The sequence below is a fragment of the Gadus macrocephalus genome, chromosome 18 (assembly GCF_031168955.1).
Source record: "Gadus macrocephalus chromosome 18, ASM3116895v1".
Taxonomy (NCBI): domain Eukaryota; kingdom Metazoa; phylum Chordata; class Actinopteri; order Gadiformes; family Gadidae; genus Gadus; species Gadus macrocephalus.
In genome coordinates, this window is record NC_082399.1 from 16686302 (window position 1) to 16710171 (window position 23870).

At 44.2% G+C, this 23870-nt stretch overlaps 1 protein-coding gene across 1 annotated transcript in view; it reads right to left on the minus strand.

Annotated features, from left to right (window-relative positions):
• Positions 1 to 7782: 7782 nt before the first annotated feature.
• LOC132446660 (ryanodine receptor 2-like) overlaps positions 7783 to 23870 on the minus strand; it is a 177430-nt gene continuing 161342 nt past the window's right edge. The window contains exons 104-115 of the mRNA XM_060037073.1: positions 23361 to 23612; positions 21970 to 22100; positions 21668 to 21710; positions 21259 to 21392; positions 19915 to 19975; positions 19479 to 19625; positions 17991 to 18125; positions 14418 to 14574; positions 13368 to 13432; positions 12900 to 13000; positions 12389 to 12440; positions 7783 to 11601 (exon numbers count right to left, since the gene is read on the minus strand). Coding sequence (XP_059893056.1) covers positions 11506 to 11601; positions 12389 to 12440; positions 12900 to 13000; positions 13368 to 13432; positions 14418 to 14574; positions 17991 to 18125; positions 19479 to 19625; positions 19915 to 19975; positions 21259 to 21392; positions 21668 to 21710; positions 21970 to 22100; positions 23361 to 23612 — 1374 coding nt within the window. The 3' untranslated portion in view covers positions 7783 to 11505. The remainder of the gene's footprint in view (positions 11602 to 12388; positions 12441 to 12899; positions 13001 to 13367; positions 13433 to 14417; positions 14575 to 17990; positions 18126 to 19478; positions 19626 to 19914; positions 19976 to 21258; positions 21393 to 21667; positions 21711 to 21969; positions 22101 to 23360; positions 23613 to 23870) is intronic.

Below are 23870 nucleotides of genomic sequence, written 5' to 3' on the forward strand. Positions count from 1 at the left end.
CAACCCAGCTCTCTCATCCGTCTCCTCTTCTCCATTCACAGTCTTTGTTTGGCAGTAGTGGAGTAGTGAAGTGAAGGAGACAGAGCCAAGTCATTTAGATCATATTATACAACAATGTCATTATCAAACAATAATTCAACCGCTTGACCTTTCTTTATTTAAATTCAATACATTTGGGCAGTTAAAATGACTGAACCAGCCAACCATATGAGAAGTCAATTTAAGTAGGCTACATGTAAGACAGGAAACGTAGCCTATGTAATTATTTTATTTCTCTTTCATACCTTTTGTTCCAAAGTATCTCATGCGAGCACATACCTTTATCAACCGTCATTACATATTAATTAATTAGTGATAATTTCTACATTTAAGTGACCCTAATTCCTTGAATATAATTAGGGTTTACAGGTAGGGCTGTGGATTTGGGATTGAACCAAGAACCATTCCACTGGGTCTCCACTCTAAGGCCAATAGACTAACTAGCACGAAACAGCACAATTCAATTTTATCTGGGCTGTTAAATTGCTCCTATGGTATAATGGCATGATATGAGTGCACGCCCACACCCACACATACAAACATACACATACACACTGGGGCGTAGCACCAACTTCTGGCCTGGGCCCTATGTACAAGAGGTTCTGATGCCCCCCCCCCCCCCCCCCCCAAAGGGCCATACCCCAACATATCACAAAACGTACCATTATGACCAGGGGCAGAGCCAGAGTGGGTCCCGAGAGTCTCCCGTACCAGCCCCCTGGTTGCACAGATATGTTGAGGAGGGGTGGGGGTTGGACGAGGATTCCTGAATGGGGTCGGGGGGCATTTCAAGATTGCTCATTCGCTTCCACTGGGCGCAGTGTGGGGCTCCTACCACTAGGGAGTGGTAGAAAAATCGAAAGAAAAAATGAATAAAAATCCCAAAATAAATAAATAAATAAAAACTTCCCATGGGCCCCCCCTCTGCCATGTGCGCCCCCAAGCCTGGCCACCTTACACCGCCAGTCCGTCGGCCCTGCATACACACGCACACACACACACACTCACGTACACATACCCACACACAAACCGCATGCACACACACAAACCACACGCAGACAGACACACACACACACACACGCACGCACGCGCATGCACACACACACACACACACACACACACACACACACACACACACACACACGGGCTGTGTCTCAGGGTCACAGGAGACCTGCTCCTTCGTCTAAGAACAAAAGGAGGTCCCCTCTCTCTCCTTGTACGGGCAGGAGACTCAGACCTGTTCAACCATCCCGGTGTAGCGCTGTGACCAAAGGCCCGCTGAACATATGGACATTGGGCAAAGTAAGGTTTGAAATGGCACTGAACCCCAGGGCCAGAGTGATAGTTATTAACGCTGGAAAATATTAAAGACACTTGTGCCTCTGATTTATTAATTTTATTGGAAATCGCATTCAACAGTTAATAAGATTAACCCCAAAACAAGATAGTGATTCATATAAACGGTTTGGGAGTACCAATCAATAGTTGTTGATTTGTCCAATGAGATTCACTCATTCCTCTGAATGATTAGCTTAAAGGCACCCAGTGCAACTTTCGAGGCTTAAAAATAAACATTCAATTTCTAGTCTTTTTTACACGTAGTAAGTTTCAATAACTCCATACCATTACATACCGACATTTAAGCAGCAAAGATGAGACGTCGTTGTGTGGTGAGAACTGATACAAAATCGATAACAACAACAATGCCGCAATTTCTTTATTTTTTGTAACTTACAATAAATAAAGCAGGCTTCCAGTCAATGGAAAAATGGCTTCTCCCCACCGGCGATTGTTGTTGTTTACGATTTTCTATCAGTTCTCACCACACAACGACGTCTCATCTTTGCTCCTTGAATGTCGATATGTAACGGTATGGAGTTATTGAAACTTACTACGTGTAAAAAAGACTAGAAATTGAATGTTTATTTTTCATTGAATGTTTACATAAAGTTGCACTGGGTGCCTTTAAGAAGATAATGATGTTAGATTGATGACGTTTTCGGTCCATGTGTGGATTATTGTTCTGGGAATGAACATTACAGGTCCAGAGCCCTGGTACAATATTTGTCAGTGATTTCCCACTGGTGAAACATGTTCAGTTGAATCCTACTGAGTCACAAGGTTTTTCCGCCTAACACCAGAAAGTAAAAGTTAGTCCTTATGTTTTATCCTGAGGGAGATTTAAGCCCAACACCCACCGGCGCCGAAGCGGCGCGTCAAAAAGACCCCCCCCCATTATTCCGGACGTAGCCTCCTAGCCCACACCGGCGCCGCCAAACGAGGCTTCACGCCACTGTTCTATTCCCTAGCGTCGCCGCCCCTCAAAAAGCGCTTTTTAAAAGTTGTTTGGTACAATCCGGCTATATACAAGGTCCTGTACATATGGAGATTCTTGATGCACTAGTGACTAGATGAATGATTCCACAATGCAAAAGGAAAGAGCAATGAAAGTTAATAAAGTGTGTAAAGTGACTAAACCGTAAACAAAGTGCCCAACAGTATAAAGTAACTGTGAATTAATGTGACTATCATTGTAAGCAAAAAAACAGAGGATCATGGGCATCAGGGCCATATATGTAAAGCATAAAGTCATAAAGCAACTGGTATGACCAGGGCCGACGGACTGCGGGGACAAGGGGGACAGTTGTGGGGGGGCCCAAGGCAGAGGGGGGGCCCATGAAAAAAATATAAATAATAATAATAATAATAATAATTACCTATCGCCCCCCCCCCCCCCGTGAACAACTTAGCGCAGGGGGGTCCATCAGTACCTATAGTATAGGGGCCCAGGATTTGGTGCAACGGCCCTGGGTATGACGTTATGGTAACCTATAGGCCTACCGACTAAGTTTGTTGATCTGCTTCTTTCGAAACATATCACAACGGTGCTGCAGCACGCCGCTTCCTATTGGTGGTAGGGGCGGCTTTTGACTTGCGTGAAATCCGCACCGCTGCGCTTCGGCGTCGATGTGCGGCCGGCTTTAGGCTTCTTCCATTCCCAACAGAGGATTTAGCTTCAGAACTAACATCAAGGACAGAAGATCTAACATATTTTGCTTACCTAATATTTTGTTGCACCCAATAAATTAATTTGTGAATATATCTAAAATTAAATTCGACAACACAAATTACCTATTTTGTGGCCTCAAAATTTAAGATTTTGTCGAGCAGAAATTTTCATGCCGACAAATACAAAGTATTTGTAACAAATTATATTTTGACACCAGAAATTAATATCTTGGACGTAAATATATTATATTTTCCTTCCCGTCAAAATATTAAAACCTTTATTTGATTCCATTCTTTGTATCAAGAAGGGACCCCTCGGGTCCAGAGGTCTGTCTAGTCCAGAGGTCTGTCTGGTTCAGGGGTCTGTCTGGTCCAGGGGTCTGTCTGGTCCAGGGGTCTGTCTGGTCCAGGGGTCTGTCTGGTCCAGGGATCTGTCTGGTCCAGGGATCTGTCTGGTCCAGAGGTCAGTCTGTCTGGTCCAGGGGTCTGTCTGGTCCAGAGGTCTGTCTGTCTGGTCCAGAGGTCTGTCTGTCTGGTCCAGGGGTCTGGCTGTCTGGTCCAGGGGTCTGTCTAGTCCAGGGGTCTGTCTGTCTGGTCCAGGGGTCTGTCAGAGTTCACCTAGCTCTGCAGAGTCCCCCCCTCCCACCCCTCCTACTCATTGTATGTTGTTCCAGGGGTCTATCTTATTGTATGTTGTTCCAGGGGTCTATCTTATTGTATGTTGTTCCAGGGGTCTATCTTGTTCCACGTGAATGCAGCGTTACACACGTTTGATGTGCTTTGTTTCACTATTCCCTCCTCAGTCCTTAAGAACGACTGACTGAGTCAAGATACAGGCGACCATCGCGAGCTACCGGGCTGTGCATCCTGCTCATGGAGGCTCACAAGTGGGCTGGAACCCCGAGCCTTCTGGCTAGAGTACGTTCTGGAAGCTGTTGCCACTCCAACGCCCACCACATCACATGTCCGTTGTTATATATATATATATATATATATATATATATATATATAACAGCTGTTGGAGACAGATCTGAGATCAGTGTATGGCTGCAGACTCTTAAAGATCAGGCGGTCATTAAGAGACCCAAGGTGTGTGTGGAACACAAAAGGTCCTTGTCTGTTTCTGAGTGACATTTGATTAAGTCTTGACCTCTTTATGCTAATGTATCTCATCAGTCTGACAAAAGTGTTGGACCAAAGCTTATAAAAGGGTTGTAAACTGCTAGGTGAGGTAGTTTTTGCATGAATAGATTTAAATCATAATGATAGAATTCAACATGAATTATATATTAATAATAAGACTGAATCGCAGGGGTTCTGGATTGTGTATGTGTTTGCTGTAACACACAATCGGGGAAGGCGCTGAAGCCCGCATGATTATTCTGACTGTGACTGCTATCCCATAATACTCATTTGTCCTGCTGGCTTTCAGCTTAATGGAATCAACACACGGCGATGACAGCGCTCTTTATTTGTTCCATCTTCACTTCCCGTGTCCTGGGCTGTTGGTGATGGCTGCAGGTGTGAGCTCCCTGCTGGAACAATTAAAGGCTTCAGATCTTACCAATCAGAGCCCACAGAGCAAGGTGTGTTAGACACACACACGCACACACACACACACACACACACACACACACACACACACACACACACACACACACACACACACACACACACACACACACACACACACACACACACACCATGAAGCAACTCACCCCCCTCATACAAGAAAACAAAATAATTTGACTTATCCCCGAGGATCCTTGCCTCGGCTCCTTCCCTCAACAGTATGCCCTCTTCCCCTATTTTAATAATTTGCTTTTGTCGCTCTGCATGAATACCGCCAATCCTTTATTTTTGGCTTATTTTATTTCATGACAGATCCTGCTTCTACTCTCTGCTCAAAAGCTGATCCAGTGATCTTAATTCACTGCTAAGTATATCGTTTATATACTGTATAGAAGTATATAACTTACATAACATTCAGCCAAGACATCTCAATGAGCATACTTCTTATCACAAACATCTTAACAGTATTGCATAATCGCAGGGGATATAGAAGAGCTTTAACATACTAACTACAATATAGGCTAAGACGCAGATTAACGCACAGCCCTACCCTAGGGGCCCATGTCTGCGAGGGGTCATCGATTGGCCAGACTATTTCCAATTTTTCTTAAAATAAAAACTTGAACCCTATTTGCCCATAACAAGAAACATTAAAAAATGAAGCAGCTGATTGGGTAGATTTCTTGGTCATGTGGCAAGTTCTTAAAGTCAATTTTCAAAATGCATGCTAGTTCAAGATAGACTGAGCTCCACGATGGGTCAAAACAGACTGATTCACCTGCCTCATTAAGGAAAGACTTCTAAAGTGTAATATGTATTTTGATTGTTCCGCTGTGGCATTATTTCTGTTATTATGTCCTACTACTATGTTTTTAGTATTTGTATTGCTTTGTTTTATTAGAGTATTGCATAGCGGTTCGATTTGTGTCACAAGTTGGGATTTTGCCTCAGTAAAACACGGTGTTGTGTACTGTGTGAGCCGCACACTTTACCATACGACAGTATGTGCACAGGCACATTTCAGTACCGTATATGACTTACTGCTGCTGATGTTATAAGCATACCTCTTGGGTCACAAAGCTAAAAGCTGTTACCAGCTTGCAGATTGCCTATGAATGCCCTTTTAGCTTGCTCTGTCGGTTGGTCGGTGGGTCAACAGAAATACGTGGTAGCGGCAGCTATAGCGAATTCGCACTTGTTTCTGTATCATTGCTGTTTTAGTAGAGGCTGTCTCAATGGGTGTATGTATGCCAGTGCGCCCCGAGTATGTGCGTGTGGGCCATGTAATATTCCTTGAACGCTTTTACACATGGCCCTAAATTACACTTTTTTTTTTATTTTGTGTGATCATTAAGGGGGCCTCACACGAATAGAAGCCTAGGGGCCAATGACAACCTTAATCCGCCACTGTATAGGCCTACTTACTTATTTACTTAAAATGTAATTCTCAAAGATGTTCATATATGTGTCTATGTTAAGTCACTATCTACCGCCAAAGGACGTAACACAATGGTGATTATGAGACCGATGAAAGACATTTGCAGTATTCTGGGTGTATTCCAGACAACGTTGGGGTCAATAGGAAGAATAACCGCCCAGCGCCAAAGGTGTCATCAAAGAGTACGAAACGGAGATCCTTTGATTTATCTTCATGTGTAGATCCATACATTTGATATTCGTGGCATTGTAACCATGAATATGTTTGATAATTATTTTCACCTCACCAGAAGAATATCCCAAAAGTACCAAAGTATCAAATTTTTGGATTGTCCTTATTTCAATGCTGCCCGATCCTATAGGATGGCAGTAGCCCTACACCGTCTCTAGGATCAATTATTCCTCCTTCTGGGAACGGTCTGCTGAGGGATTGGCTGAAGAAAATCTCCTCCTATCAGTATCAGGATTCTTCGATCTCCTAGGTTCCGTTCTGTTTGTTTTTCTTTTAACACAAAGGCAGATTTAGACTCATACACTGTTGTACTTTCACAGCGTGAGGTCGCTGCCAATTCCTGTCCTTACAAGGCCTGTGGTTCCTGGTTAAAGGAGTGGCTGTGGGAGAGCTGGGGTCCCTACCTCCAGAGAGAGGGCTGGGAGCCCCCAGGACGGGACCCCTAACCAGGGACTCAACAGCATCCCCCGAGATGCCTTGTGGGGGCCGCTGGAGGCAGCCCCCACAAGGCATCTCGGGTTGAGACCAGGGGGCTGAGACCAGGGGGCTGAGACCAGGGGGGTGAGACCAAGGGGGGCTGAGACCAGGGGGGGTGAGACCAGGGGGGGTGAGACCAGGGGGGTGAGACCAGGGGGCTGAGACCAGGGGGCTGAGACCAGGGGGGTCTGACACCAGGGAGGTCCGCTGTCCAGCGCCCCCCGCCCTGGGACCAGGGGTCTGAGGAGACCAGAGAGGTCTGCCCCATTAGTGGTCTCCCTTAACATTTAAATGATCCATGAAATAAAACACATTTTGAGATTGATCCAAGAATCAAAACACTGAACAACAGAACACCTTTTTAGTTTGCCAACCACACCATGACTCTTAGACGGGCACTTTCCATTTAAATCCTAATTCTGTTTCTTATATCTGTATGGGGCTTATATTGTATATAAAATGTATAATTATAGTTATTTAAGAATTGTATAATTTATATTGTGGTTTTGAAGCACACCATGAAGAAAGAGGCTGAAAGAAGAGAGTTAGTTCCATGTAACATGGGGAATTTAACCTGTGTAGCCACAGATGGATTTCTACACGGTAAGAGCATTGGAGCTGCCTCAACGCATGGTGCCATATATTGGTGGTTCACTGCATTAATATCACTTTACATATTGAATATGTTTGCGTGTGCGTGTGCATGTGTGTGTGTGTGTGTGTGTGTGTAACCTGCACACATCTCGTCTACACTGTAACCCGTCGCTATATAATTATTTGTTATTTGATAATCCAAAAAATTGTAAATTGTAAGATTGTAAATTATGCAGATGCCAAGAGAAAGTAAGCTCCAACATTTCAGTGGTTAAACTGGTTTCCCTGCATACTGGGGTTCTAGATCGTGTGACTCTAAACTCATAACCTCTATAAACTCAAACATGACACCTACAAGGTGAATTTATTTTGGTCGTTTCTTAGGTCTCATCTTAGATGAAATAAAAATGATTTTTGCACTCTCTCATTGTGCTGCATTTTAATTCCCAGCAATACACATCTCTCTACACATCAAAATCATGCAAATCCCTCGTTTCCTCCTGTGTTCAGTCACTCGTACACATTTGTGTCACACATACGTAACTTGAAGGGTACTGTTCCATGTGAAATAAAATATGAAAATAAACATGACAAAAGCAAGAAAATAAAAGTACACATTGAAGAAATACCCCTTAATAGTAGAGTGTTTCAGAGGGACGCTGATCATGTTATTGCAGTAACTTCACATTGATCATCAATGCAAGAAAATATAATAAAAGGTTTTAAACTGAATTTGATGATATCACATCGACACATCATGAGATTGGTAGATTATACTATATTATAAAATACATACATCCGCAATCCATAAAATTGAACAATATTATGTGATTCATATAGCGCTTGACTATATGGGTTAGCACACATTTCAAAGCTATCCATAGTTTAGCATTGTATGGATTTTAGGCTTTGCCATAAAGATGTCCACCAATAAATTATACCTCTATTATAATATGGTATCTTAAGCATTAAGACTCACCAGCAATTTAAATATGCTTCACCTATAACTTTATAAAACAAATCAGAAAACAATGAATTGGCAAATAAAATGTCCTATAAGATGTTTTACTTTGTATGTTTTACAATTTCACTTTACAACAGTCAGCTTCTACTATATGAAGTCTGTGAATGGCAATTGCTGGAGTCTTAACAAACCATCAAAGTATTTTTGTTAACTTATAGAACATTAAACACAGACCATTATTATAAGTTAAATTAGATAACAAGATTTACTCTTTTCATATGGATGCATTCTTGGCCAATGATTTGTAAATATACAAGGGCAGCCACACAAAACCTGGATCAAATATTAGACATAGGTCTTACCAATATTTTAAAGAACTCTAAAAAAAACTTTTCTTAACATAGATCATTTATTTTTGTTTTGTCATAAACTCTTCCATTACACTTGCATAATAAACATGCAATGTTTTTTTGTTTTTTCTGTCGTTTTTTGGATAAGGTGGATAAAAAGAGAGGAAATCGGTTGTATTGCATAAGAGCATCACGGAAATAAACGATATACTAATGAAAAATGCCTACTTCAAGTGTTTCTTTAAAACTCTTCCTCGTTGCTCGAAGTTCCCTTTAAGCGTGAAAACACAGCATGTGAGAGCAGAGGACAGGCCGCGGCTGGCCCCCCGCGGGCCTCTCCTCACCGCCGGGTATTGTGCATTCTGAAAACAAATCTCAAACAACAACGTACATTGTTTAACCTATCTATCTAGTTGCATTCTTTAAGCAAGATATTCTTAGTGCCAAGATTTGAACTTTTAAACAAAGCCTGCGTGAATTTCCATGGCTTGCGCTGCTTTGTAAACTTAGTTTCCACCTCAAATCATTTCCAATGTAGACGCTTCAGATGTTCCCTTACAAAGACAAGGTGTCAGCACCCCCTTCTCTTAATCCCATCCCTAACTCGAAGAGCTACTACTCCCACCCATACACACTCACTCACCCATACACACTCACTCACCTATACACACTCACTCACCCATACACGCGCACTCACCCCTACACACTCACTCAACCAAACACACGCACCGATGCACACCCCTACAAACTCACTCATACACACGCATCCATACACACGCATACACCTATATACATGCGCACTGTCTCGAGAGTTGGGTACTAACTGATAACATGTCTTTCCGATTACAAAATCTGAATCCACTAAAAGAAATTGATGTTCTCAACCTATCTTACAATACTTTTGTATTTTGACACTTACAATTCTAAAGAATAACATCACTTACTATTAATTAATAGTATTATCTTTTCATGACGTATGGCAATTTTATTTTTATGAAAGGTTTAGCAATTTGCTACAGAAAAGTGTAGGCCTACTATAGAAAACAAAGTAAATCGGACCCGGTTAGAGAAAGCCACATGATGTCAACAGCAGTGTTCCTGTTGTCGAGAGAACCGTGAAGTAGCACAGCTCTGAAGGTTCGTCAAATAGAAAATGCTTAAGGGTGAATATTTTCTACACTTGGCTATTCTAATATAGCATGTCTTTGAATTCTGAGAATTGTTTAAATGTTTCCACAGTTGCTGAAATAAATTGCAAATGTCAAGAGTTAAACCTACAGTCTATTGCATTGTCTCCGGGTTCTGTAGGGATGTAATCACATCTCAGCGGGGGTGAGAAGCTGGAGGTTTAGAGGGATTTCAAACCAGAGACGTAAAGAACAACTAACTAACAGGTAGGAGTACTTTGATGAATGGTGGGATTCAATTGAACAAATAATGAACCGCCAAGAGAATAATATTAAGCTGTAGATTAAATATATTAGTATTCAAATTACTTTTTAGTCATTTAGCAGATGCTTCGGTCCAAAGTGACTAAGTGAATTAAGATGTGTCTTTAAGGACAGGTGAGTGGAAGCATAGCGCTAGCCTGCTGAGGATGGAACGTAGTGCCTTTGGGCTGCTAGTCACCACACTGTGCTACCCTCATCTCATTCATCATGTCATGAAAATGGGTCCCTATTCTGGTCTTAAAAGGTGCTGTGGGTAATACTGTGAGTGAAACGCTCGGTCAGAATATCTGCTTTTGAGTTGACTTGGATGAAACTTGGACAGGCATCCATCTTGCCTGTCCATCACAGATGATCCCTTCTTAATCCTCTCTAATCCTACCTACAGCAGCTTTAATTGGATTGTTCAGCGCCGTTACATTTGACCTTGCCATTTACAATGTGGTTTTTGACTGACTGCATTTCAAGCGCAGCTTGACCGTACTCTGTTGTTCTCACACACACCTATAAAACTGTTCCCTTAATCTCCTTCTCCATCTTGCATAGCTCTTCCCTGGCTTCAGTAAGGCACTAGTCTCTCTCACGTTGACCACTTCCTGTCCGTTTAGCCTAGGGGCTCCTCGAGGCATGAAGGGCTAGTCGTACGCACATGCAACATGCACCGTGTACACATTCAACCGCTTCTCCAAAGTCAACGGCATCTCGCTCGCATTTCTGTCTACAATCATTATGTTGACATCCATTGTCAGCATTACAAACATTGGAACCAGGTTCTCTGCTCTCTTTATTCACTAAAGTCCCCTCCTGGCCCCTATCACCCCGTCTCTGTGCCCCTGTCGCCTTCACTCTGTGTCCTGCTTGTCAGAGTCAAATTAAAGGCGTCATATCAAGACAAACACGTTTCACATATCGTGTCAAAGTAAATCATTGATGATGTAAGGATGACAGAGAAGCAAACTAAGGAGTTAGCTGAACTGGATTGTTTTTAGGACCAAACTATATATATATATAAAAAAATATGTGTTGGTGGTAGTTACACGTGGTGATGAACCATGAATGTAATAAAGGGTCAGGGTTCAGCGAACCCTGACCCCAGAAGCTGAGCAGAAGGGGGGCGGTAGCATGACTGGGTGCCTGTATGACAGCATCGGCTCCTAGCTGGATCCCGGTACGAGGGGGCCGTCCTCTCTGCTGTGGCCAGGATCCAGAGACAAGGACGTGGCGTGCGATGTGGGGGCAGAGGTTTAGGAGGCGGGGGCCTGGGGAGATGCTATGCAGAGGGCCGCTGGGGCGGAGCGAGGAGGGGGGGCGATGCTGTATCACCACCAGCCCAAGGGTCACTAGGAAGGAAGACGAGAGTCTGTTGTTGCTGCTCCAGAGCCGTCAGTTGAGCTGATCCTCATACTGCTTCCGGAAACAGTCGCCGGCAGGAAAGAACTCCCAGCAACGCTCCTGGTACATCTTCCACACATAGGACTCCTGCAGAAAACACTATATTTAATATAGCACATATCCTTTAATATAACATTTAATATCACATGGTACATCTTCCTACAGGACTCCTGCAGAACAAAAATTAACAAACAATGGATCACAATGGATCATATAACATAGATATTCTAACAAAGAAAATATATGACATATATAATATAACATATCTAACATAAAATATAACATATATAATATGATATGTAACATATATCAGAACATAGTTAATATTCCATTAATAGGACTCCTGCAGAACAAACTAACAATATTACATAGTAATATACATATACATGATCTATATCTCTATATATTAATAAACATATAATATAAAATTATATATTAAGTGCTTCAGTCCCAGGGGTTAATGACCGGAGGGGGATGTGGCTTAGGGGTACCCCTTCAGGGTTTAGTGACCTGAGAGGGGGCGTGACTTAGGGGTACCCCTTCAGGGTTTAGTGACCTGAGAGGGGGCGTGACTTAGGGGTACCCCTTCAGGGTTTAGTGACCTGAGAGGGGGCGTGACTTAGGGGTACCCCTTCAGGGTTTAGTGACCTGAGAGGGGGCGTGACTTAGGGGTACCCTTTCAGTTAGAGTAACATAGAGTAACATAGGAAGCTCCACATTTCTTCTGTGTCTATGCTTTGGTTCTTCTTATCATGTCCTTGTTCTTCTGACTCTCCAGGTGTCCACGGCTCACAGGACGTAGGAGAACGGAGGTACACACTTCTCAAACCCTTCAACCCAAAATGCATGTCGAAACAGGAACGTGGTTCTTTACCTGGCCTGTGTGCTCTGTTTCATCCTTGTTGATTAGATACATCACGAAAAACCTGCCAGGAAAGGGAAAAAGAGGTTACTAAATAACGCTGAGTAGAACATTGATACAACACCCAGATTAGAGTTTTTTTCTGTCACTTTTTTACAAAATAATTGTTTAACACATTTCTACAGCTGGATCAGCTAATTGACAATGTATTTTTCAATCTAAATGCTAGTCTTAAATGCTTCGATATGCTATCACACACACACACACACACACCCACACACACAAACAAACACAAAAACACACACACACACACACACACAAACAAACACAAAAACACACACACACACACACACAAACTTCCCCACACACGCACACAACACACACACCTCAGCACACACGCACATCCACACCCACACACACACACACACACACACACACACACAAACACCTCCGCACACACATCCACACCCACACGCACACACACACACACACACACACACAGTGGACCTCTCTCTGCACTCACAGGTAGTTGGCAAGGTTGTGCTCCTGCAGTGTGTGCGTCTCAAAGCCGTGCGGGACCGTGTCAAAGTAGTCGTTCCCTATTCCGCAGATGAAGCACTTTGTCTGACAGAGGAAAAACACAAAGATCCTTGTTAGGCTGCGGAGGGAAGGGTCAGAGTTGGAAAGATGCGCCTGGATGGTCAGAAATGAGCCAGGAGCGGTCTGAAATCCAAATGGTCTTTTAGCCAAATGCACTGAACTCAAACACATTTCACTCACTAGCAGCCGACTAGCTATGTGTTTTCTAAAAAATGACCCTCAAATAATAGCTCTTAAAGCTGACCGACAGTACCTTCAATCTATGAGTTAGTTCACAATGAGTTCAGGGTTCATTGCTGTTCATTGATGTGTTGTTTGAGCTTCTGATCGTGTGTGCGTGTGCGTGTGTGTGTGTGTGTGTGTGTGTGAATGCTGTTTAGTGTCTGTTTACCTCCATGTCCTCTTTCACCTGCTCCTGCTGGTCTCTCAGCTCCCCGAAAGCATCGATAATCAGACCTGGGAACCACAAACACAGAAAGGGAGCCCTTTACAAACACTAAGCACTAATGTAACCAATTATAGGAATATAAAAGTGAATTACAGTATAATATCAAGTTGGACTAGTAATAAGACCACGGCCAGTATCAGAAGACACCAAATTCGTTAGGAGCCAACACGTTGAGCAGCAATAATGAATCAGGAAGAAGAATACTGTTGAGTAGCCACTCTTGTAATTTTTTTACAATGAATAAAAAAGAATTTATACAAAATTATAAAATAATGACCCAAATGACACACAAAATGAAGTAAGAGTGTCCGTTGGGGCCCTTCAAAACTGAAAATTGTTGCAAGTGCACCTGATATTAAATGTTCATGTGAACGTAGTGTGAATGTGCGTGAGTACGAGTGTGCACGTGTGTATATCCTTGTCGGTGTCTTTTCTTCAAAGGTTTTGGCTCGCCTTTGACACAATCAGGATCACGTCCTGGTCCTCGAATCTTCCCGTCCTCTCAAAAAACCTGACCTTTGCTCTGTGTTTCAAAACTGCGCACGTCGGGTCGGGTCGCTTGCAGCGGCTCACACGATAGAAGCTAAGCCGTTAGCCGACGTAAGTCGTCTCCTTCGTTCAGTCACTTGGCTCCGGATTTCCAGTAGGTAAGTGCACTGGTCTTATCGTTCCCCTATCACGGGTTAACTCCGGTTTTTTTTCTCCTTTTCTTTTCCGTCCTTTTAGCAGGTAGCTGCCTTCCTCCTCGCTACACTAAGCACTAAGCACTAAGCACTAGACTCTAAGCACAAAACACCAAGCACTTAATACTAAATATTAAGCACTAAACACTTAACACTACATTGATGCTTTACTTTACCTAACCCCAGTATTATTGAAAAGAAAACAATGGGGCATCTCTTTGTATACGTCATCTTTCTGGGAGCATACAGGTGTGTGTGTGCATGTGCATGTGTGGGTGTGTGCGTGTGTCTAAATATGTGTGCATCTCACCCTGAATGATGGCTAAGAGGATGACGATGACGAAGAAAAAGAAGGTGATGTCGAAGATGATGCGGTAGATTTCGTATTCGTCTCCGGCAGGGTCTTCAATCTGGTCGCCAATTCCCCCGCCCGCCCGCACGCCCACGTACATGTGGAACATGTAGCACTGCAAAGAGAGTACAACACAAACATGTATTACTGGAGAAAACAACAAAAATATGTAGCACTGCAGCGAGAACATGTAGCACTGCAGAGAGAGTACAACACAATTGGATGATATCAGGGACGAGCATTATTTTTTAATAAAAAATGTTGTTCTAGTCAAGATCTTATTGATAGGAAAACTGTACAATTAGTGCTGGGACTTAGGGTCCTGTGGACCAAGGGTTACCTAATAGGGAATGGAAGAGCTCCAAGGAATGGACCCATATAGAGGAGCAATGGGCCTGTTTATTATGGAATCCTCCAACCCCAAGACCTCCACACACACACACACACACACACACACACACACACACACACACACACACACACACACACACACACACACACACACACACACACACACACACACACACACACACACACACACACACACACACCCACACACCCCAAACATAGGCTTTCTTCCAAATTGCAATGGAGCATAAAAAGTTATCCTTCAGATAGCCAGGAGCACCTATATTCACACATCCAGCGCAGTCTCACTCTTCAGACAACCAGTAAGACCCTTATTCAAACTTACATCTAGATTTATTTACTTGGAAGAATCAAAACACCATTTCAACTGCTTTTCTTCTCGTGTCTCTTCCCTTCTTCTGTGGTGTCCAGCACTCACTCCACTACAACCAGTAGCCAAAGCCAACACACTGGAGGGTTGCAACCACTCAGCTGGGACACTTCATTCATTTCCAACTCTCAAAGTCACCAATATTAGTCATGATTTGACCACTCCTTTGGGCGTTTGTGTACTCAAACATAGTATGATACCTAGGTGTTTAAGCAGCTAAAGGAGTTAGGCACCTAGTGAGCTCTGCCACAATAATACATGAGTGCCATGTGGTGGTTCACACTAGTGTGTCACTTCTACTCCTCTACATAGGGTAAGCACGCCCCCTGCAGTCACTTAGAGTAAACACAAGATTCAACCTGGAGTTAAACATTCAAAATGCAAACTATCAACGGATGAGATTATATTCATGGGAATGCTGCTATTAGTAGTTATCATCATTTATGTAGATGTTTCCTCAGCGAAATATGCAATTTATATATCATTCAGATTGTCTCTTTAAATGATTGTTCAAACTGGTAATAGATGAACTTACCTTTCAGAATGGCAAACATTCAAAAACAATAACAGCAAGGCATTGAAACATCTAAATGGATTCCTCTCCCCAGATGAGGTGAGGAGTCGTTCTGAAGTGGTCACTGAGATAATCCTTAACGTGCTATCTCTGATAAAACACAGAGCAGCTGTTTTCAGTCCTAAACACGACACCCAGACAACGCAGCCCTGCCCCAAGTGATGTCTTTAAACAACAGGAGGCTTTTTTGGGTTCCTCATCCTCATCTTCAAACGGCTTATCCGGTTTCGGGTGGCGGGGGCAGAGGCTCCAGCATGGAGCCCCAGACTTCCCTTTCTCGGGCCACATTGACCAGCTCTGAAGGGGGGATCCCGAGGCGTTCCCAGGGCAGTGTCGAGATATAACCCCTCCAACTAGTCCTGGGTCTTCCCCGGGTCTCCTCCCCACTGGACGTGCCTGGAGGCACCCAGTGGGCATCCTTACCAGCTGAACCACCTCAACTGACTCCTTTCTAAGCAGAGGAGCAGCGGCTCTACTCCGAGTTCCTCACAGATGGCTGAGCTTCTCACCCTATCCCTAAGGGAGACGCCAGCCTCCCTCCTGTGAAAACCCATCTCGGGCTGCTTGTACCCGCGTTCTCGTCCTTTCGGTCATAACCCATCCTTCATGACCCTAGGTGAGGGTAGGACTGAAGATCGGCCAGTAGATCGAGAGCTTTGCCTTGCGGCTCAGCTCTCTTTTCGCCACAACGGTGCGGTAAAGCGAACGCAGTGCCGGCCCCGCTGCGCCGATTCTCCGGCCAATCTCAGGCTCCATCGTACCCTCACTCGCGAACAAGACCGCGAGGTACTTGAACTCCTTCACTTGGGCTAAGGACTCATTTCCTACCCGGAGTAGGCAATCCACCGGTTTCCTGCTGAGTCATGGCCTCAGATTTAGCGGTGCTGATCCTCATCGCAGCCGCTTCACACTCGGCTGCTAGCCGATCCAGTGAGTGCTGAAGGTCACAGGCCGATGATGCCATCAGGACCACATCATCTGCTACTAGCAGTGATGAAATCCTCAGACCACCGATTTGCAACCCCTCCCCACCACGACTACGCCTCGATATCCTGTCCATGAAAATCACAAACCGGAATGGTGACAAGGCGCAGCCCTGGCGGATGCTAACAACCACCGGGAACAAAACCGAATTGCTGCAGAGAAAGCGGACACCGCTCTTGCTTTGGGAGTACAGAGATTGGATGGCCTTGAGGAGTGACCTGTCTTTTTTGGGTTGTGCTGCAAATATGAACTTAGTCTGTGCGGTGTGTGCCTTGGGCTTAAACCTCCAGATATTTCAGAATATTGCAGTAAGCAATAAGAACTGTCAATACTGTCAAGAGAGAGAGACTGTCAAGAGAGAGAGAGAACCGGTCTAACTCCTTCTCCCTCACCATGGTGCTGAATGTGTTAAATGCATCGGCATTTTTATGTGTGTTTTCCAGCATACGTTTTATGTTGGAGTCTGTCCAAATTCCCTGACGGTCCGACAATTTGCTACTAGTCTTGGAGTTACTGCTAATCAAACAATAATTCCCATAATGCGCACGGCTGAGCGGGTGCCTGTTACGTCCAAAGAGGCATATGCTTTGTAGAACTGGATCGGACCGAGGTGTGTTCGCTTTCACATCTCAAGCGAACCGTACCAGGGTTCGTTTGGAAGCAAACCGAGACCAGCTGTTCAGGGAGGTCTCGGTCGGCTGATTTGGTTCACATCGAAGTGAGGTGGCTGCATTCACACCAACGCAAACGTACCGAACCAAGGGACCGAACTTGTTTAGTGCGCACTAAATGCTGTTGGTGTGAAAGCACGAATAAACTGCTGAAACAGAAGTAGCGTCATGTAATCCATTGATTTCAACAATGTAACTGTATTCCAAATACCAACTATTTAAATTGTAACTGTAACGGAATACAGTTAGCTATAATTTGTATTCTGAATACGTAACGCCGGTACATGTATTCCTTTACTCCCCAACACTGATCATACTCAATAAAGAGCATTGGGAGGGTTCACTACTCACAGTCAACATTTCATCATACTCAATAAAGAGCATTGGGAGGGTTCACTACTCACAGTCAACATTTCATCATACTTAATAAAGAGCATTGGGAGGGTTCACTACTCACAGTCAACATGTCATCATACTTAATAAAGAGCATTGGGAGGGTTCACTACTCACAGTCAACATGTCATCATACTTAATAAAGAGCATTGGGAGGGTTCACTACTCACAGTCAACATGTCGTCACACTTCATGTCGGGCGACTCTCCGTCTTCACCCTTGTTGTAGAACTTTCTGAAGAAGTTGAAGGCCACCACGGTGTAGAGATACACCACCACCGCCAGAAGGCCCACCGTCAGAACCAGCTGCAGAGGGAGACACCAGGACATGGTCACCTTAAACCTGTACATCGTACATACAGAGGGAAGACTAGGGCAGGGACTCAATCACAACTAGATCCTCATTCATAAATGTCGGGCCCCAAGCTTGTCCTCGTCAATCTCGTGAAACCGATAAAGTAAATATGTTTTAAATAATTGTAGGAACTGTAAACAAACTATCCTGGGAACTACACTAGATTTATTCACATCAAGTACATAATATTCAGCAATATTATTATACAACAACAAAATGTTAAAGTCCTAAAGCAAGGAAGTTACAACAAGGGGCGCCACAGTCTGTAAATGAAAGATAATGGTCTGCCCAAGGGAAGAGTAGCAATCTACAGAGCAATCCAAACCCGTTTGAGAAGAAATCTCTTCTCAAAGAAGAGGTTTTTGGAATCCAAAGGAAATTAAAATTTTGTACGGAAGCAGACTTTCCACCGAATTTCCACGGATTCTTTATATGAAGATATATACATTAAGATAATGATAAAGATATTGGTATATATAGTCTGTGGTCTGGGTTTGATTACTTGATCGTTTTCATAAAGTTTAGTTTCAAATGTCATACAAGGCGGCCTTTTACCATAGCTACATTTTTCTTTGGCATGTCAAAAGATGAAAGAACTCCCTAACAAAGAGCTGAAGGGGTTCAGCAGTGAGGACAGAGAGGAGGGATGGTAGTATGGTAGTATCAGAGAGAAAGGGATGGTAGCATCAGTGAGGACAGAGAGGAGGGATGGTAGTATCAGAGAGGACAGAGAGGAGGGATGGTAGTATGGTAGTATCAGTGGGGACAGAGAGGAGGGATGGTAGTATCAGTGAGACAGAGAGGAGGGATGGTAGTATGGTAGTATCAGTGAGACAGAGAGGAGGGATGGTAGTATGGTAGTATCAGTGAGACAGAGAGGAGGGATGGTAGTATCAGTGAGACAGAGAGGAGGGATGGTAGTATGGTAGTATCAGAGAGGACAGAGAGGAGGGATGGTAGTATCAGTGAGACAGAGAGGAGGGATGGTAGTATCAGTGAGACAGAGAGGAGGGATGGTAGTATGGTAGTATCAGAGAGGACAGAGAGGAGGGATGGTAGTATCAGTGAGACAGAGAGGAGGGATGGTAGTATGGTAGTATCAGAGAGGACAGAGAGGAGGGATGGTAGTATCAGTGAGACAGAGAGGAGGGATGGTAGTATCAGTGAGACAGAGAGGAGGGATGGTAGTATCAGTGAGACAGAGAGGAGGGATGGTAGTATGGTAGTATCAGAGAGGACAGAGAGGAGGGATGGTAGTATCAGTGAGACAGAGAGGAGGGATGGTAGCCTCAGTGAGGACGGACCTGTTTGCCGTTGTGCGTGACCGAGGACAGGATGGTGCGCAGTGTCTTGAAGCCCATGGCGATGTCCAGCAGGTGGGCAGCGAAGAAGAAGTTGTTGTAGTGTCCCAGAATAGACATGGTCATGTACCAGGCAAGGTACAGGAAGGACTGCAGAGGAACACAGTCAAGAGAATAATAGACATGGTCATGGACCAGGTACAGGAAGGACTGGGGACCGAGGGGTAACAGCTACAGTAAGAGAATAACACTATTCACTTATCATTCAATTCTACTTAAAAGCTATCATATATACAATTTTCACATTCAAATATCTCAAAATGACTATATGTTATATATATTGTTGAGTACTAACTACGGTTAATAAACTGTATTCATGGGTCATACATCACTTATGCAGTAGTATCACACAATGTAATACTAAAACGTGCATACGTACATTATCAGTGAACACCACCCCAAGTTTCCAGATCTGGTATTTAACATCAATGGAGTTCAGCCTGTTGAAGAAGGAAGCTGTTACAGCACAAATCATGAATCGCTAACACATAAACACTCATCTATTTCAAACCTGTTGGAATATAAACCCTCACAGGTGGGATGGAAGGAGAAGTATCCCCACACAAGGTGTGAGTGCAGGTGGATCCTGTGTGTGTTCAGAACAGTATTATCCTCTCTCGTCTACCCATGGACACCATACCCGAGGTCTGGGCATTGTTGTCTGATTTCAACACATCCTCTGAGATGACTACAAACAGATGGTAACTGTGACATGTACACTCGTATGACGCACAACAACACTCATCACAAAATGTAAACACATACACTCACACCACTCAAACACTCATCACACAATGTAAACATATTCACTCACGCCACTCAAACACTCATTCATCACACAATGTACACGCACCCCACTCAAACACCCTAGCATTGATGTTACGCCCTGTTGAAAATGGAAAGGTTCTCAAACCTTTCCAATTTCCCTTCACTACTTTGCTTTTCAAATTAAACTTCTGTATCTTTTTTAACAAAATAAAGATTTAGGGGTTGAATGCTAAACAGTTTGTCCCGAAGATAGCCAAGAAGCAAGCAACCCACGCAGAGTCTGTCGTTGAATTGAGTAAACAAACAAACACAACAAGACACACACACGGGCGACAACACACATTGGTGCAGACACACATGCACACATAAGGGCACACACACCGATTTTTCCAATTTTAAAAACGTCTGTAACGTCGGTTCTTGCACACCACACCGCCCCTTCAGCAGGGAATTGAACCACCCACCCAGAACAAGGCAGGCAAGCGATCTGATCTGAAAAGACTGCATCTAATAGATCTGTCAAATGAAATTATGTTGGAGAAGGTATTGAGAAGTTAAACCTTAGGGGACACGTTCTACACCTGCCAAACCAGGTACAGCATTCAAACACACCTACTCACACATGATCCAAACACACACACACACATACACACACACACACGATCCAAACACGCCTACACACAGACACGATCCAAACCACACACATACAAGATACAAACACCCACACAGGGACAAGCAAACACACACATGATCCAAACACACACACAGACACACAAACACACACATGATCCAAACACACACACACCCAAACACAATCTTAACACACACACACACACACACACACACACACACACACACACACACACACACACACACGTACAAACACACATTCAAAACATTCAAGACACATGATCCACACGCACACACTCACCCTACCACACACACTCTTACTTACACAGCAGCTAATGAGTTGTCTTTCTTAGGTTTCCTCTTCTCGTGTGAGTCGCTGAAGTCCAGCGCGGCCCGGTCCATCCCCAGCAGCTCGCTGATCCTGTCGTGGCCGTAGAACTCTCCGTACTTATCCATCACCTAGCAACCAGCAGGGGAGACACAGTGGTCAGTGTGCTTCCCGGTTACCTGTCTCACAGTGGAGTACAGGTCAGTTTCTCATTCCGCTTGTTTGGGACCAATCTTTCACAGAAACTTTCAAAGGATCAATGCAGGAGTTCATCAGAGAGGTAAAGAGGTATTTAAAGGGAGGGACAAAGAGCCATGGATAAGATCATGAAAATGAAGGAGATAATTAAATACCAATTAGAATTATCCGTCGTTATTCATACAAACACCCGATTGAATTGACTAACCTTTCTCTTCACAAATTTGTCCCAGTAATTGTTTGGGAAAGATCTGAAAACCAAAACAAAAGGACCTTAATAAGTGAATAATCATTTATAGAAGACATCACCCCCCTTCATAGATACTGACCTGTTTAATCGATTTATATTTTTAAATGATTGTTATACTGATAGATGCAATTATTATACCAAACATGTTTTTTTTAATTCACACGGTCACACACACACACTACTATTGTGTAAATATCAGTGCATCTCAGCATTAGTGAGTGGTCTTCGTTCACAGCCATGAGCAGTAGAGTGCAGCTCACTGTGTGTTGATGACCAGTCGGTCCCACTGGCCCTTGATGTCGTCCTCAGACGGCTGTTCCGTGATATACAGGCCATCAAACTCCAGCTTGCGGGCCACCTCCTTCTCACGCTTGAAGATCACCAACGGCACCTGAGTCGTACAATCACACAGTCTGAACCTCCTCAGAGCAGCTGTGGACACCACTCAACAGCTACAATTTGAAGGTCATTTGGTAGAAATGCCTTCTGGTAAAGCTTCTAGTGAGTGAACTGGTTTTTTGAGGAGATCCGTTTGGGTCGCCAGCCTCAGTATGAGATGGGGTAGGAGATGACCCCCCGGCTCAATTCTGACCAATCAGGGCACCTCTTTGTTGGGCAATCCGTTTTGCTTGTAAGTCCCCAGTGAGTTGAAGGCAACAATTATGAAGGGTGAAAACTGAGTGAGGGAGGGCCAGAGGACATTTTATCCTTGTTTAAGATCTGTCGCTCTCCAATCTGAGCTACAGCAGCTTTAAGCAGTAAATCAAAATTATTGACATTTTAGCTTGCGAGTTAAAATAACCTGTATATAGACTATAGCGATTTCACTAATGTTAAATAAATGTCAATAAAATGACATCCTACAACAGATATGTTCGTTACAAGAATCGTCCTGCTCCCAGAACCCCTCCCACTCACCCCTCCTACACAGCCGGGCTACGCTAGCTCACATCCAACAGCCGGGCTACGCTAGCTCACATCCAACAGCCGGGCTATGCTAGCTCACATCACACAGCCGGGCTACGCTAGCTCACATCACACAGCCGGGCTAATGATTAAAGGGCTGATTATGGTTCCACGGTCACGCAACGCAATGACCACGCAGACGCTTCGACGCAGTCAAGAACCTTTATGGTTCTGCGTCAGATTTTAGTAAGCGGACCAATCAGAGCCTTTGCTGCTGCGTCGCCTCAACGGAAGATTAACGTTTTTGAGAGGCGCACGTCAGGCCCTTGCGGTGGACGCAAGGAGGTTCCGTAACCCCCTTTCGTTGCGTGAACGTGGGACCATATTCAGCTCTTAACCTTCCACACCTCGTCTGCTACTTGTTGAAAAGGGTCTCTGCACTATTTAATAACATGTATTATGATTTGTATAATGATTCTGATTATGGATAACCACAGTTTACCCACAGCCAGATCATATTCGCTCATTAGAACTAGCCGAGGGAAAGTCTGCCGTCCACAATGATTTGAATAATTTTCAGTCATTGGATTAGCTTGGGGTTTGGTTCCCAAGCATTGTATTAACAACACCATTGTTGTAACTGATCTCTAAAATGCCACCACTATCATCACCATCTACATCCCTCTCCGAGGACCCCTGACTGGCCGGCTGAACACCAGAGCTGAGCTAGCAACCAGGAGCCCACCTTCAGACAGTAGTAGCCGATGATGCAGAAGAAGGAGATGACCGTGTGCATGATGGCCAGGATACGCAGGGTGGGCTCCATGTAACCGCTGCTCTCCTCCAGGACGAAGTGCACCGTGACCGGCCTGGGGGCCTCCCGGCCTTCCTCGGCCGCCCGGCCCTCCATCTCCTCCAGTGTGGCCCACTCCACCCTGGACTGGCTGCTGGGATACAGCAGCTCCTTCTGCTCCACCACGGCCGAGGACGTGGACACCTGTAGGAGGGGGTCGGATCACACTAGTTTTTGTTGTGGTAATGAAAGGGCAATACCGGTCTTAGTGATCAAACCATCACAACCGTGGCTCCACTCAAACATCCGTTGCCAAGATCATTTGTTTAAAAAAAAGAAATTGTATTCTGCCGAGAGCATTAACAATGAGCAAGCTCTTGCTAGGATATAAACATTGTCAATGTAGCACCTGGATTTGCCAATGCTCATCCGTCTATGGTGAGAATGTGGACAAGTGCTGTA